At 36.4% G+C, this 17,315-nt stretch overlaps 1 protein-coding gene across 3 annotated transcripts; it reads left to right on the forward strand.

Annotated features, from left to right (window-relative positions):
• Positions 1–292: 292 nt before the first annotated feature.
• LOC105341717 (adhesion G protein-coupled receptor L3) lies at positions 293–15,959 on the forward strand. Of its 3 annotated transcripts, none has more exons than XM_011448386.4 (20): positions 293–441; positions 4,992–5,119; positions 7,338–7,560; positions 7,886–7,995; positions 8,124–8,399; positions 8,566–8,783; positions 9,280–9,468; positions 9,766–9,949; positions 10,214–10,345; positions 10,485–10,648; positions 10,781–10,827; positions 11,100–11,223; positions 11,333–11,436; positions 11,619–11,721; positions 11,935–12,155; positions 12,359–12,526; positions 12,653–12,727; positions 13,043–13,211; positions 13,488–13,689; positions 13,800–15,959. In XM_011448386.4, exons 2-20 carry the CDS (start codon positions 5,053–5,055, stop codon positions 14,486–14,488), a joined length of 3,465 nt encoding a protein of 1,154 aa, XP_011446688.3. In that variant the 5' UTR covers positions 293–441; positions 4,992–5,052; the 3' UTR covers positions 14,489–15,959. The 3 variants fall into 3 exon arrangements, with proteins under 3 accessions (XP_011446688.3, XP_065921350.1, XP_011446691.3); XM_066065278.1 differs by lacking the exon at positions 293–441 and adding an exon at positions 2,748–2,979; XM_011448389.4 differs by lacking the exon at positions 293–441 and adding an exon at positions 2,918–3,069.
• The last annotated feature ends 1,356 nt before the right edge of the window (positions 15,960–17,315 follow it).

Consider the following 17,315-nt stretch of genomic DNA (forward strand, 5'->3'; position numbering starts at 1 on the left):
TTTTTTTACGTTGCAAAAAAGTATTTGCATTTTAATAAAGAATTGTATGATTTTGCTAAGGCTGTCAACTTTATACGTCGAGATTCCTATTGTGGCAAATATTATATTCAAGATTATTAATAAATCACATAATTTTTTCTACACCCTTGAGAAGTGTCGTCCATCGCATCGAATTTCCCGCGTTTTATCTTCTCGAAATTTGGTCCGTGACGCTCGCTATATTCGGTATTCGTGTGGTCCCGTCAGTGACTCGCCGCTCAGTCACGCGTGAAAGTGACGTACACAGGTAGGTAAACGGATCACTGGCATTCCATGCGTAAATGTGTTTAGAACTTTATCTTTATTTCCGGTCTGGACTATCGAGGAAAGTAAAGTGATTGAACTTAACCCTGGGCCTGACATTATCACGACTGTGTATTGGATAATTATTGTTTTTAGAAGGTAAGGTAGCCATTAACTGACCCCCACCACTTCAGGTGATAATACTTTGGTGTAACAGGTACGAGAGTTTATTGAATTGTGTGCTGGCTTTAATTTAAAGTTTGGTATTCCCAGTAATGCGGTATGGCGAATTGTCTTGTTATGGTTTTATGGTACGACTATCAAATGTTATTTTTACATTGCCGTTTTGTAGGTGTAAACTGTAGGAAAGAGCCAGTCTATGTGGAACTTTTTCTCTTATTATTACGTACCACCTCTCTACCTCTTCCACCATTGTCCAGTTACAACAAGTACCCCCCCCCCCCCCCCCCTCCTTTCATTGTGGACTCTAGCCTTCTTTCAAATAAAACAAATCACGAATTCTTCTTAATTTTTTTTTTATTCTCTCTAATTAAACATGACAACTGGATTTTTCTCCATGGCCTGCATCTAAGTTGAAGTTTCTCAGATTTTTCAGCTCAAAATTATTGTTGCTATATAATCTGTTCTTCCTATTTAATTTTATGAATTTATATTTGATAAAATCCAAAGATATTGCCTATGTTATCCAGACATTTTACAAAGTTTTACAGCTTGTATGGACAGTGGAGTTGTAAGGGAAAATACATAAAAAGATGAGATTTGTGGAAAACCTTTTATTAAGCAAAATGGAGAATGAACCCAATTTTTGTCACTCATCCAGTGTCGGTCTCTTTGATACCAGTCGACTGAGAGCCAAAGTCATTGATACTGAGCAATGTGTATATTTAATAACTGTAAAGACTATAGGATTTTTTTGAATCCAAAATCTATGATATGAACAAAATAATTCCCAGATATTTCTAGAATAATTATCCAACAGAATGTGTCATCATGACACAATAATTGTTATTATATAACCTATGACATTGTAATATATAGGTTTGTTCCAGACTGCAGCTGTCAATTTGAAGTTTGAAGACAGGGTTCATCTCCATATGATAATTTCTGGCATTGTGCATTATTTCTCTCTCTCTCTCTCTCTCTCTCTCTCTCTCTCTCTCTCTCTCTCTCTCTCTCTCTCTCTCTGTTTTTTAGGACTTGTAAAGTGTGAACAAGTCATGTAATGACCTTCGTATCGCTATGGAGGGGCTTTATCCCTGGACTCTGACAAGATACAACTTTAATCCCCTCCACAGATTATTATTGGGTACTTGACTTTGTATCACATCATGACAACCAGTTACCTAACAGCCACTAATTATAACACTATGACTGTGTGACTTATAATAAGCCTACTACTACTACTGTACTTTGCTGTCCCAGATACTAACTTATCATCCTCTCAAACAGCTAGGAGAGTTTGATCGGCTTAATTTTATTCTGACCACTTATGTTGCAACGTCACTCCGACAATTTCAGAGGCTTGATGTAGAAACAGGTAGTAAAACTCCCACCCTACCCCCTCCCTACACATTCTTGCATAAAGAATACCTACCCAAACACTTGCAGATGCAACATGTGTCAAATAAATTCATCAATCTTAATTAGTACAAATACAGGTATAATTGTTTACACACCTGATCAAGTATTTATAAATCTGATTCATTACAAATAAGGGAATTAATTCTTTGCTGTATTAGACATGCAATGAATCCTGACAATTAATTAAATCATTTTTCATGGATTTGGAATTGCCAATAAAGCTATTATAGGTGCTGTTGATCTCCTGAGGATATTTAACATCCATTAGGAAAATGCCATATTTCTCGCTGTATTAGGAATCCTCCGTTAACAAGCTCAATTGATTCCTTAAATGTGGGGACATGTCCCATTCATTATTAAACTGTCTAAAGAACACCTGGTACAAAGCGCCGGATATCTGGCTTTTACAGTGTTAAATTCTAATTGATTCAGCCTCATCTACAGACTGTTTGCATTTAAGTTCTCTTGATTTTATTGGCTTTAGTTTATAATATAATACGCTCCTACTGTCTCAGACGCCATATATCACAATGGAAGAAATGGATTTTTATTGATATTGTTGTCCATCAATATAACAGATTGCCAAATCATGGATTTTTTATGAAAACATGAAATTTAGCGTTAAAAAATGTTTTATTTAAAACTCTTATCTGGTTCTCTAATGAAGCTTACGACACACCACACACAGAAGGGAGAGTCAGGTAGCTTTATCAGGTATTACTACTGGTCATTATCTCGGTAATCAAGTGATTCAGAATCAACCTTAATTTGTCTGCAAAAAAACATTTGCTATTTAGGCAGACCCTTTATCAGTGAAGCCGTATTGCGATTATCGACAGTTTCAGATTTATCTCTACCTGAGAGAACTAATGTCCCTGACTAATTGGCTGAAAAAACAAGGGACATGGGAAATGAAAGATGTGTGTAAATATCACTGACACGCCTATTGATCCCAACCATCTGTCTGTCGCCATCGACGAGGGTCAGAACGTAGACCATTGATCGGCTGCAGACGGAAGGCTTGGACAGTTATGTACATAGGAGAAAGCCTCGGTCCTTAGAGAATGAGGTCCCTAAGTAGATGATGATGTGAAGGTATCATTGCCTTAGATTACCATGATATATGTAGTTTGTGTAGAGAAATTCCGTTGGATGAGGTTGAAGGAATTATAATAAAACAGCCAGGTAAAATGTCAAGTTTCATTTCCCTTTAAATTAAATGGCTGTTGATGCATGTTTACAACAGTGTTCACTGTTGGATGGGGTAGGTGGATACAGAGAAAACACACCGTCAGGTATTGGCAGGGTTCCTACCCTTAGAAATGTGTCATCACATAATGTGGGTATTTAGATTTTATCTTTGATTTTTGATGGAGAGTAGGTGTTTTTTTATCTCATAAAAAACTGTTTTAAAGTGTTGTTTACGTCTGTGCAAAATTTCCCTATGTAGTCGCAGTTTCCCTTTCCTAATGTTCATGTTAATACATGGTTCATGTTAATGTATGCTAGTTTTTTTAACCTCACATTTGATGTTGATAAATTGTCAAATGATTTTCTAAATAAAAGTAAAAAATTCTGCACTTGACATTAAAGAAAAGTTATTTTTATTACTATTATTTATATTATTATTGGTAAAAATTATTAAAATGTGTACCAATATAAATAGACGAATTTTTAATGTCAAGTGCCTTAAATATAAAATTAACGAGGCCGAGTACAGAACCAGTATGCACGCATTCGCGCAGCGTTTCATTTGTATTGTGACGTCATCTTTTTACTTTGTTGACGCCATGGCGTGATAGTTTCAACTGCAGATATTCAGCGAAATTTGTTGAAAATACCTCGTTTGATGCGGAAAATTGATATTATATTGTGGAATAAATATAAATGTCTCGAAGTATAAGCTATATTTGGGCTCGGGTGGAAGACCTGAAGAGGGTTCAGCAAGCCTAGCCCTCTGTCACGTTTTCTTAACCCGCCTAAATATAGCTTAATTTATATATTTCAAGACAGTAACCATGTATTTTATATTAATGACCCTTAATATGTGATGTTATATATTTATTTATTACTTAAATGTGTCTGAATGTTTTAATAATACTATAAAGACCACCATTTCTGTCTTTGTCAAATGAAAAATAGCAAAATATCTGGCAAACTGGGAAATTGAGCATACAAAAAACAACTTTGATAAGACCTCTGAAACAAACCAGGAGGTAAAAGGTTTTTTTTATTCGACCATTTGATGCCTTTAAGCAATAACTTTAATATGTAGAACAGAAAAAGAAATCCCTAGGGCAGAAGTTTAAAAAAAATGTAAAAAATGTGTAAAATTGATACATTTCAAGCAAAATCCCATAATAGGGTCTTATGTTAAAAATTAACAAATTTTGAGATGACCCCTTAAACAAACGGTGTGGTAAATGTCTTATTTTTTTATCTAAAAATAATAATTATATCAGTAGAAATTCATGTAAAAAATTTCATTAAAAAATCTAGGGCAGAACAAATTAGACCTGGCCTCGTTAAGTCAGTGTACAATTCAGTGGATTATATCCTGTCTGAAGTATAATTGAACTTTTGTCAGATGTAATTCAGATATTACCAGCAAAATATAGAATGTAGTAAATGAATTTGTAACCTTACACAAACTAAACTTGAATGCTAGGATAATATGGAATATTTGTATAATGAATGTCCGAGTTTTATATACGCAGATCACTAAAGTCTGTTAAAAACCAGACTGATCGCGATCACAGTCCGGCCAGCTATTTGATATGTGTGGGGACTGCCATCTCCGGCAGCTGAACACCAGTTCAATTATTATACAACAGTATAGAATGATAACTTGATCTCAAACTTCCGAGACATCGGTAGACGTAAGAGTTATTCTCGAGCCGTCTTTGACGGAACAGTGTTCCTCCCTGGTCTTTAATTAGCCGCTTTCCCCCATCCTCCACGCTGTCATTTACAGGCCCCTCTATTGATTTTTTGTTCAGTTGTGGATATTTTGACAAGTATGCCTAACTACATGGATTTGGTCCAGTAATGAACCAGGAATGCTGTCACCGCTTGTTAATACATGATGACCTGTTTTGTATTTACAGAATAACTGATAATTGTTGCTGTTCAAAGAAGATGTGAAAAATCCCACAATTTTGTCGGACCATGATGTCGCAATCAGAGGTCATCATGCTGCTCCTGTGGTCAGTCTGGCTGGTCCCCTTAGCCTCAGGTATGTCAGTGGATTATTACTCCTTTGTTTGTTTGTTTGTTTATCATTTGTCAATATCTCTGATTGAGTGCCTCAATCTATTATAAAAATTAACCACAAGAAAACTCAGTAATGTGGTTATACTGAATTTAAATGATTTGAATAGACTGACAGTGATGCATTGACTTGATACATGCATGGCTGAACTCAAATTTTTGCATCAAAATGTTGTTATATATGCGAAACCTAGCGATGTGCATATATAGTTTCCATGTGCTTTGTCAGCTCAGCATGCCAAGTAGTAATGTATCTTCTGGTTCAGGTGTAGGAGATAAGTGTAGGTAAAGTTAATGTTGAGGATGTCAACCACAGGGAAATGTAAAGTTTGATAGCAAAATTGTACGCATTATGATCAAAACACTTCAGAAATAACCCTTTTTTTGTTTGTTCCTTTTAAAGATACCGGTAATGTATTTTTAAAAAATAATAATTTATAAATATCTACCGGTACACAACAGTTAAATGGAAATTTTGTTCACGAGGGGGGGGGGGGGGGGGGATAAGGTTTTACATGTAACAAATATTTAAAGTAACAGTGATAATATAAACATAATGCAACTTGTTTCTGTTGTTTGGTTTTTTTTTTCAATTTTTGAAAATTACTATATTTGAATTATTAATTTAATGAATTAGAGGGGAGGAAATGTTTTTGTAACATTATAAGTAACTGCAACAATGTTAACTTATTGGAATTTTTTTTCTCTAAGTTCTTTTTTTTTTGAAAATTACCATATTTGTACAATTGAATTAACCAACAAATTGACAAGCCTGCATGACTGAGCTATGTAATGAATTGTTTTACATCCCACACATAGCGCTGCAGTTGATGAACATGCTGGTACATAATGTTAATTTTAAAGTACACACTCAAATTCATCAAGTGCATCATATAATAAGCTGCTAATGGTACGTAAGTAATCTTGATGAGGGAGGAATTTTGGGACCTAATCAATCATCAGACCTGCGTTCATTTATTTACGTGCCCATGTTACGTCAATCTCATTATTCACAGAAACTGCGGGTGATATGAGGCCTTGTGTAGATTTCACGTCCTCGCATTGATTAGTTTACCCTGACATAGAACAGACTGTCCGTAACAATAGCAGTAATTGCTACCTGTAAAAGTAGGAACAATAATTAAATCAGAAACCAGGTGAAGTAGATGACCTGGTAAATGGTTACAGCGTTCCAGAAAGACAGGTGTCAGTGATACTCTCAGTGTAATAAAATATCACAATGTCAAAAATTTATAAACAAGGTGTGGGCAGATCTAAATGTTTACCATTCACAAGAATAGAAACAGGTCATTAGAAACTTGTGGTGATGTTGTGTATATGGATTAGTACTAGCCATGTCAATCCATGAAAGGGAATTTAAATTCAAATAAATATTGCAAGAATCATAGTTTTGTTAATGGATTACTATAGAAAGTACAAGGCGAATATATGAATTAATCTTCCTTACTGATCGAATTCACAGAGAAATATATTAAGTTTTGGAGAAAGAGTGTTTTAGAAAGTCATGAATGCGACAATTTTGGATTGAGCGGTTATGAGATATACGATATCAATAAGGGAAGCAGTGAAGACGGGATATTTGTATTTCCCTGCTGCTATTCCTTCGTAAATCAATGACATGACGGCGAGAGCTGTCACAGACTGACCGTGGCAGTACTGATGACGAGTTCATAATTCAACAGCTCATCAGCACCCCCTACTGGGTTGGAGCAATCAGGCAAAATTTTACCAGGAATCGTAATGTCGCCAGTCAAACTACATGACACTTATAGAAAGAAAATGGCACAGTTCTTATGCATCACATTGTCATTTGAAATCACTAGAATTTTCTCTCCATTAAATATATATATATGAGAAAAAAGACTCTGCAGCAGCAAGTTTGTTGTCAAGATATTTCTAGAAATTCTGAATTTTAATTGTCACTTGTTTTGGGTGTATGTATAAGTAATTTTCATCTACTATCATAAGGAGGAAACTTTGAATAGTTAATTGTAGAGTACTTATGTTAGAGGTGTGTTAATTTGTAGTTTTTTATTTTATTTTTTTTATAAAAGTGGTGGGGGGTTACTTTGGCATACATGATCTTATACCAACTACATGTATAAAAATGTAAGAGTATAATTATATTGCACAACATATTTTTTTTACATCTGATTCCATAGGTTCCACTATCTATAACCCTCGAACTGCCACACCACAGAGTATGTCCATAGCGTGTGAAAATAGTGTCATGAAACTGGACTGTGAACAGAAAAACGGAATCATCCGCATCAGTCTGGCAAACTATGGAAGATTTAGCTTGACAACGTGTAACAGCTTCGGTGCAACAAACGAATGGAATGTGTCATGTCGTCTCCCTGAATCCAAAAGAATTGTAGCGGAGAGGTTGGTTTTGTTATTGAAAGGTCAAAAGCTTAACTTTTCAATGTCAAATGTTAACCATCAGGATTTGTCGGATAAATCCAACAATGATCTTTGTATTAATGATAGCTTTTGTTTTCTATGGTTGGATAAATCCAACAGTGATCTTTGTATTAATGATAGCTTTTGTTTTCTATGGTTGGATAAATCCAACAATGATCTTTGTATTAATGATAGCTTTTGTTTTCTATGGTTGACATCTTTTATTTTTAAGATTCTATATAATTACATAGTAATTGATACATCCATTCCATCAGGGGCTGATATTTGATGTTGGATATCATTTTAGGTGCGATGGTCATCCCAAATGTGAGATAATGGCATCAAATGATGTGTTTGGAGATCCTTGTGTTGGTACTTTTAAATATCTACAGGTGTACTATACTTGTGAACCCATAGGTGAGAATTCTGCCATTTTACTATCAATGAATGTATAAATGAAAATCATTTAAGTGACAAGCCATTCTCCTTCTTTCACCTGTGGTTACCCGATGTATAAAATTTTTTATGAAATGCGTTTGTTTAAGTGTATACACTACCACCTCTGACCACCACCGAAATACCAACCACTACCACCGAAGTGACGACCACCACCACCAAAGCTACCACCAACAACCCCCCACAAAGACGAGTCTGTGATGCCATTTACTTTGAGGGCAGGAACTGGCCGTATACCAATGTGGGAGAGGTAGCATCTATGAGTTGTATACCCCCAAAGGTGGGTCGTATCACCTGGAGATGTACAGGGAATGGCTGGAAGGGGGAGAGACCGGACAACTCAAATTGTCAAATACCTGTCACAGGTAACTTAATTTTGTTAAAATAAATCATATTTAATGTGAATATAAAATGGTTATTACATAATATTTGTAAAAGATAGAAATTTTTACTAAAATCTTTTTTAATCTTTTTATATTATTTTTAAGTAGCATTTTAAAAATTTTATTTAATATTTCTTTTCCGTATAAGATTCCCCTGTTAGACCCACCCCTTCACAGTTCTGTCAGTCGACAGAGAGTCTGGGAGTGATGTGGCCACGCATAAAAGTAGGTGAGGTGGTGGAGAGACCCTGTCCGGAGGATAAGCTCGGAATGATGAGCTGGAAGTGTACGGGGGCGGGATGGAGGGGGAGATTCCCGGACACCGGTAACTGTGTCTCCCCCTGGCTCAACAGTTTAGACCAGCTCGTAAGTCAGAGAGAGTTTCTTCAACAGGCCAGACCTAGCATCAAAACTATTTTGCATTACTGTATACAGGGTTATTTTTGGCCCATGTAATTTTTGCCCTTCTACACTTGCAAACAGTTTCACCCCGTCTTGACTTCTCCCAGACACAGTTGTGTTGCGAAAGAAATAGTTGAGGCATTGGAATTCACCCAGTCTTAAATTCACCCGATGACAACAAGGGCGAAAGGGATGATAATAAAACGGGGGCAAATATTTCCCTGTATACAGTATATTTAAGCCAATAATGTTTTGAATTATACATGATCATAAGATATTTATACCATTGATTTGAATGATTCATGTACTCAACATTTTATGAACTTTCTTTTTTTATATTTCAAGTCCAAAATTTTGGTGTGGTTTATTTATTACTTTATAATTTTCTTTTTTGCATGTTTTCAAGCCAGGCAATTTCTTCGTTTACCATTTGATAAACTCTCTTTTTACTTGATTATAGGTTAATTCTAGCTCCAGTAGCATTGAGGATGTGGCTAACAAGTTGAAAGAACAGACAGGGACGGAAAACTTAGGAGCTGGTGACCTCAAAAAAGTGTCTGACATCATCACCAAGATGGGGCGGGGATTTAAAATCCCAGGGAGTGTGGACAAGAAGGAAAAACGAGACAAGCTGGAGAAGTTTTCTATGGTAATATTCAGGTTTTTTTTTTTACTTCTATCACCTTTCTGTCATGCCTTTATTAAATCCACATTTTATCTGTTACTGCAGGAATAGATCCTTTGTGTTTAAGGATTACTCATATCAAGGGTTGATTACTCATAAAATTGTACCTTTTGAATTTATAACCTGTTCCCACGGTTTATTTCCTGAATGTGCTTAAGTTAAAGTGATGAACAAAGAAAAGGTCGTGTCAATAAATGTGATCTTCATTCAAAGAAATTCCATTTTTAAGTGTATTATTTCCTGCTTCATTTGTAATAATAGAGCATTGCGGAAACAGGAAGTAATATTTTGTCCGAGAAGCAGTCTTCGTCATGGGAAGAGCTTCCAGAAAACAATAAAACACAAGTCGCTGCTTCCTTCCTAGTATCCATGGAAACCACGGGATTCAACATCGCCGACAATCTTGAAGAAGCAGACTCCATTGTGTCCTCAAATGAAAATCTATGTACGTTATTGATGTTTTTTGGTGATTATAAATTTTGTTTTCACTGAAATATTATTTTTATGTAAAAAAAAACACAAAAAAGAGAGAGAAAACAAAATTACATGTACCATTCATTTTTTAGTCGCGGGGGTGGGGGGGGGGGGGGGGGGAGGAGAAATTTTAAGGGAACCTTTTTAAAGTCAACTTTAAAGTTAGGTTTAAATAAATGGGGAAGTAATGGATGTAAATTCTTGAGTTTGATGCTTGATTTCTGATTTGTGACAGTCATGGAAGTGTCAGCAGTCAAGGTCACAAGGGACAAGCAAGCTGTGACGTATCCCTCCTCCAAGAACCAGAAATGGAAGGATGACCAGATCACCATCCCTATGGAGGACATAGAGGCCTTGTCTGAGGGGGGTAAGGCTCACCATATTCCTTATTGTACTAAACAAAGGTCCTTGATGGTGTATAATAATTGTAAAAAAGAGAGATTACTCTGATGTTATATACATGTAATGTAATTGTAATAAGGGAGGGAATTCTGGTTTGTTTCTAGGGATCACTAAAGTGGTTGTATTTGTCTACCAAAACATGGACGAACTGATGACGACCAAGCGCAACACCTCCTTCATCAATAGTAACATCTTGTCTGCCTCCATCATGTCTGCTAACTCTGTCTCCCTCAGGAAACCTGTGACCTTCACCTTGCGGCTCTTCCAGGTCAGGGTCATAGAAGTATAAGTAAACAGATATCAATGAATGAAACTTTAATATAGCAGGAGGGTCCAGAAAATGAACAGCTTTTGATTTTAATTTTTCCTTTGAAAACATCTTGGTATTTTTTTTTTGTAGGCTTTCAATAACTCGGTAATACCTACCTGTGCTTACTGGGATTTCAGGTGAGGCCTTTTGTGAATAAAATTAGATTATGAATTTTTATAAGTGGAATTTTTAACATCCACCTGAAAAGGGTGATAAATCTCACTAGGATGAATTATTTACTCTTCTTCAAAATTTTATTGCTCTCAAACTCTTCTCCTTAAAAAAGGCTGAAATTATATGCATATTTTTAACAATTTAGATTTCTTGAAAATGATCACCACAAAAGCATACTATGCTGTGAGTGTACATAGGAACGTAAGGATTCTGATTTGTCTGTTGTTACTTTAAGGGAGAGTGGCTGGTCGCGAGCGGGATGCTGGAGACTGAGTTTTAACCAATCACATGCTACCTGTCAGTGCTCCCACCTCACCAACTTTGCCGTGTTGATGGATGTCGCCGGAACTGGAACACAGGTAATGTTGGAGGTCAATTTTGTTAAGAAATAAATTTCAAATTGAAATGAGCCTATACTGTGGTTGATGTGTGGTGTTGTTTGATAGCCCTTGCTCTCTCTTTGTACAGCTGTCGGATGAGCACCAGTTTGCCTTGATGACCATCACATTCTTTGGCTGCATCATCTCCATCATCTGTCTCCTGATGAGCTTCATCACGTTCTCCTACTTCAGGTCAGTTCCATCAAAGTCTCAGATGTTTTATGCTTATTTTTATTGGTATTAAAACTTATGATTGATCTCAACTTCTAAGTTTGATTCCTAAATCAACTGTACTCTTGCACTATTTAGTGACAAATCCCAGTCATCTGTTTATTTTGTTTTTAGTTTTTGTTATGGTTATTTTTGTGTTCCAGGAACCTCCAGTGTGACCGAAACACAATACACAAAAACCTGGTGCTGTCCCTGATGTTGGCTGAGATCGTTTTCATCATTGGAATCTCTTTGGTCCAGGACAGGGTAAGTTTTCTAGCCTCCAGCTACACTGAATGTGAAAACACAATACAGCCCAACATAATGGACAAAATGAGGAAAAAATCTTCTGATTGATTTATTCAAAGTCAATTCCAGCAATAAAATATTGGCATACAAAGATGAAACTTAAAAAAAAATTGATTAATTAAAAAAAAATAATTATGTAATTCTGGGGCTTTCTTTGAATTCTTTGTACAGATTTTGTGCGGAGTGGTTGCGGGACTCCTTCACTTCCTGTTTCTGGCGGCCTTCGCCTGGATGTGTCTGGAGGGCTTCCAGTTGTACGTGATGTTGATTGAGGTGTTCGAGGGTGAGAAGAGCCGCAGGAAGTGGTACTACCTGTTTGGTTATGGCATTCCCTTGGTTACTGTTGCCGTGACAGCAGGAGTGAAGCCATCAGGATATGGAACAGACAAGCAGTAAGTCAAGATGTCTGGTACAGGAGTATGAATATCGATTTAAGGGGTAAAATGTCAATATTATCTGAATTAAAGAGAATAAAATGTACTTTAAAACTGCTTGTTTGTGTACAAGAATGCGTTATTGGATAATCAATCCTAACTGAGATCTATATATTTGTTCTTTACATGATTGATTGACCTTTGACCTTGTATTACGACAGTTGTTGGCTGGACACCAGTTCCTCTGTGATCTGGAGCTTTGTGGGGCCGACCCTAGCGGTCATCCTCTTCAACATTGTCATGCTGAGTATTGCGGTGTATATGATGCACAAACATGCCAACACGCTCGCTCTAGCCAAGGGGAGGTCCAAATACAGCAGTGGAATTCTGTAAGTCATTTAATGTATCTCTATATGGTGCCAGCCCTGTACACCTATCTCTGATGATGGACTGATTTCTGTTGACACAGCCTCTGTTTCTATCTTTGTGGTGATTTGTTGTTTCTGACTCTGTAGGCGGGACTCAAACTCTGGAACCAGTCAGAGCACTGCAATGTCAGACGAGAAAGCTCGCACCACTCGACAAATCCCGTAAGTAACACCATCCCTCTGTCAGCAAGCAAGCACCGCACATTAAGTCAGTGATGGGATAAACTTCCATGAAAGTTATTCCAACAAACGATTATTAGTATGTTGAGTATCAATGATGATTTTTTTATTAAATAGTGTTTCTTAGAATAATGGTATACCGGTAATCTTGGTTGTTTTTGAAGTACAGTATAAATGAGGTATCATCAGTATTTCCCGTCATACTGATAGAATTTTGGTTGCTTGAAATATTGCCGACGTTTTGATGCTTTAACACCGTTTCCTAGAATATTTTTAAAGTCCTGTTTGTTTTTGCAGGTCTTGGGTGAAGGGGGCGGCCATCTTGGTGGTTCTTCTTGGCCTAACCTGGGTGTTCGGAGTTCTGTTCATCAGCCAGGAGACAGTCGTCATGGCGTACTTGTTTACAGCCCTCAACAGCTTCCAGGGACTCTTCATCTTTGTTTTCCACTGCCTTATGAATGAGAAGGTGAGTCAGTTAACTCTAAAACATAAGCTGAATAAAACAGTACAGGCCTTCCATAACACTGCTAGAAGTTCATTAAATGGATGATCATGTACCATAATCAAAGAAATTCATGTCCTTTTTATTTTACTAAATCCTACAAGGAAATCCTTTTCTATTTTATTTTACTTCTTCCTATGCTAACTTCCTCAATAAGAAAAGCAGACTCTGAAATTAAATATTAATTTTTTTTTAATTTAAAGTTTCATGAAAATATTAAACCTGTATTGTTTTAAACAGGTTAAGAAGGAGTACAAGAAGTTTGCCTACAAATCAACATGGCTGCCGGAATGTGTGCGGGCTTACTGCATTGGGTACTCTAGTCCCTCCAATTCCCACACCCCCAACCATTCCTCATCTTCTTCTGGAGGATACCTCCTCAAACTCTGGAGTGGAAGGAGACGACGAAAGTCCTCATCAACTATTGATAAATCCTCCAAAGGTACAGAAATGTACTCCTCCTGCTTTGTTCATACCAGCAACTTTTTATTCAACATAAATGCTTGTAATGTCAATATTGTGTTTTTATTGCTCTCTGTTGTTATTGTACAGGTAAAAAGAGAATCAGCGAGCCTCGCAGCGATTCCTCCGTGTTCACCAGCCACGACTTGAATACACCTATCATCAGACAGCCCAGCAGTAATAGCCGTAAAGTACCAAAGGAAACCAATGGATACCTGGAACCTAACCAGCACGAATACGAGGCCATATTGGGTGACCTGTCGGAGGTCAACTGCTCGGTCATTGATAGCGAGTATGTGTCCGAGTACTGCCACAAAGAGCTTCAGGTTTCCAGGGAGACCAATGGCTACTCCTCCGAGTCGGACAATGACGAGGGCCATGACCAGTTCGAGAAGAACCGATTGTCCATTTTGTCGGAGGATTCTGCAGTGAAGAATGAGTCTGAATTCGGAGTCTCCCAGCAAAACATCACAGAAACTGAATTTTTATTAGAAAAAACTGTGTCAGAGAAAAACTTGCTCAACAGAACACAAGATGAGACAAGTCGCATCAATTGTGATAGTTTGGGCAAAAAACTGTACCCTGGGTCTTTTTCAGAGATTCATGGTTATCTTTCGGATGGGGAAGAGCTGAACCACAGTATGCCCCTAATCCCTGCCCCTGGGCCCCCAGAGGGACGGCCCTCCCCCACAAAGGGGAGTCAGACCAGCTTGCCACGCCTACACATTGTGGAGGAAACCCTCCCCAGGGAAAAGAACAATAACTCTAGCGACTGTTAGCACATTATGTCCAGTCCGATTTGTATGCTGGTGCTCGACTAATGCGATCATGCTTTATTAGCTGTTATGTGTATTCTTTTTCACATAATTTTTTTTTCAGAGATGGCATCTCATGATTCACCAATCCTGTCTATAATATTGTTGCTTTGTAGAAGAATGCTTATTGGCAGCTTCTAGCTGTGTGTGTGCCATATTTCTGATGAATGGGCCGGTGTTAAATGGGGCCTTTCAGAGGGGTATGATAACTGAGCCTTACATTATTAATGGGGCCTAACTGAGGGTCATAGGGAACCAGAAAATGCACACAGTAATTTGAAACATCTTGCATCATGTTCATGTAATTTTTCAAAGATGTTGTCAAATTTTGTTTTTTTATTGTTTTCTTATGTTTGATATAAATTAAATGTAATGTTGTTAAAAAAAACCAGAAATTTTGAGAGCTTCCTTATGAACTTTTACCAAAGATCACCAAGTGTTGACAAAGGACGGACACCAAAGAAGGGGAAGAGTGTGGGACCACGGTTCTCTCTGGAGGAGTAAGATTGAACATTCCCCATTATCCCATCATCAGAGTTAGCAGTATTTCTACTTCAATGGTTGTGATGACTTTTTTATTTTCTATATTGTATGTTATTTTGTATAGATTGTTTACCATAGTTCATGATTATCGAATGCACTGGGATTCTGTGCATCATTCACCCTGTGTTATAAGATGGAGTTCTAGACAAGGCAGTTCTCCTAGCTGTCCCTATTATATTTGATTTTGTATCTGTCATGATTAGTTTTGTCTTTTAAAGAAGAATGTAATGCTACAATATGGAATAATTATCATTCTGACCTGCATTGGTGATATTTTAGGCCATATTTTCATCCGTCACAACAGGATTTTAATATTCTGCATTAGCATTTGTTTTCCAGCCATTGTTTGCTGGACTTCGTTTGTATAGACCGGTAGCTGTATTTGTATAAGTACGTGTTCTTGTATTGAATTTTGAGGAATTGTGTTGTTGTTATTTTAACTAGACATGTTTTACATTTAAATAATCTAAATTTTCTCTCAGTAGCTCAAGTTTTTCAAATATGACTTTTAAAGGGAATCAGTTTATCTGAAATGATCTTTGATTTGTTCAACTTTTTCAAAACATGATAGCTGTAGGTTGTTAACTGCCAGTTATCATCCTAAATTCACTTTTGACATTCCTAGATTTTTCCATGAATCTCTATTTTTTATTGCTCAGTTTTCACTAAAATGTACATTCCAGAATAATGATACACACTTTGCCAAATGATGTGTTAATCAAGTTTTGCCTTTAAGAGCATGTTTGTAAATCCTTCACAGATTTTATTGATGTTTTTAAAATTAGGGCTAATTATATTGTGTTGATAAATGTCATGAGGAAAGCTTGGCTTTCCTCAAAAGTGCCTTTAATCATGTTTTTGTTTGAAATAAAGAGAATTTCACTGTACTAAAGTACTTTTTATGATCAGAACTAAAATATATAAGTGAAGCCAACAGGAAGTGCTGTAAATATAAGCCTATTTATATCCGCAAGTTTCTAAATGGTCACATGCAGAAAACGAGTGTTATATAAAGCACACTTCATAACAAGTGTTACATTAGCTGATTAGAAGATACATGTACAAGGGTTAATCCAAAAGTAATGTCACACTATGCACCGCGTTTCACACTGGTTCTGTATTGTATGAAATGATGCATCAAAATTTTCCTTATCAAAATTCTAATTTGAAGTAAACTTTTGATTAAATTTTGTTGAAAACTTAACAAGATTTTGATGTTTATAGCACGATATATACGTAACATCGCCTCGTCGTGAATTTATGTCTTTTTTAAGGTTTGTATTTAAGTATACATCTTCAAATTTTGAAAAAGACCAAAACAACACAATATATTGAAACAGATATGTCATAGACTTCCGTCCATTTTGGATATCTACGAAATGCCTTTTGTATCTAGATCATGGAAGAAGGAGCAAGAAAAAGACTGGATATGCGAATTGTGATGCGAGGCATTTTTTGCTTTGATAAATAGAAATCACTGGAAAATGTACTGGAATTGACATATCAACATAAAATTGAGAGCGATTGAACAGGGTACCCTAAATGTGGTCCAATATCTTATAAAAGCATATGTCATGTTAATAATTAAATTAAATAGACAGAAGATATACGCTCTGAAGGAAAGTTAAAACTAGGCTCTTCCGTCATGAGCTACTAGTAAATAATTAAGCTACATTCATGACTTCTTAAAGAGACCTTGACGAATTGATAGCACATTAAATAATATCCAATATACTAATCAATCGATTACAAAAAAAAGACTATAATAATTATTAATTAGTTACTTTATGAAATAAACAAAAATGTAAAATAGAGCATCGTGGCCAATATTTAAAGAGTACTAAATTACGACATTCTACTAGAACGCCAGAGATCTAGAAATGACGTCGCTAGCGTGCGGCGACTATCCTTGCTTCACGCTCTACAAAATATATTATCTTCAGAAATATTTATCATAATGCATTAAAATTTTCAGATCTGAATTGAATTAGGTAGATTTCTCTAAGCACAAGTTTTAGTCACTTTACGCGGATTTTTCACGATTTTATTGCATCTGTGACATTGCTTTTGGATCAACCCTTGTACATGTATTCTTATTGCATGTTTATACAATATACGGTGGATATCACTCATGGGATAAATTTTTGATATTCCACTGTGTTCTTACGCCATGTGACGTCATAGTTACACATTACGTAGGTTGAGGCGATTGATTGACGTAGAATGAAAAAGTACAAATTAAAAAATT

The sequence above is a fragment of the Magallana gigas genome, chromosome 7, assembly GCF_963853765.1.
Source record: "Magallana gigas chromosome 7, xbMagGiga1.1, whole genome shotgun sequence".
In the NCBI taxonomy this organism is placed as follows: domain Eukaryota; kingdom Metazoa; phylum Mollusca; class Bivalvia; order Ostreida; family Ostreidae; genus Magallana; species Magallana gigas.

What these genes read in the sequence shown, in the direction of transcription:
- LOC105341717 (XM_011448386.4), top strand. Translation starts at nt 5,053, where the DNA reads ATGATGTCGCAATCAGAGGTCATCATGCTGCTCCTGTGGTCAGTCTGG. An exon ending in TCACCTTGCGGCTCTTCCAG is followed by an intron (nt 10,649 to 10,780) that starts GTCAGGGTCATA and finishes TTTTTTTTGTAG; the next exon opens with GCTTTCAATAACTCGGTAAT. An exon ending in TGTGCTTACTGGGATTTCAG is followed by an intron (nt 10,828 to 11,099) that starts GTGAGGCCTTTT and finishes TGTTACTTTAAG; the next exon opens with GGAGAGTGGCTGGTCGCGAG.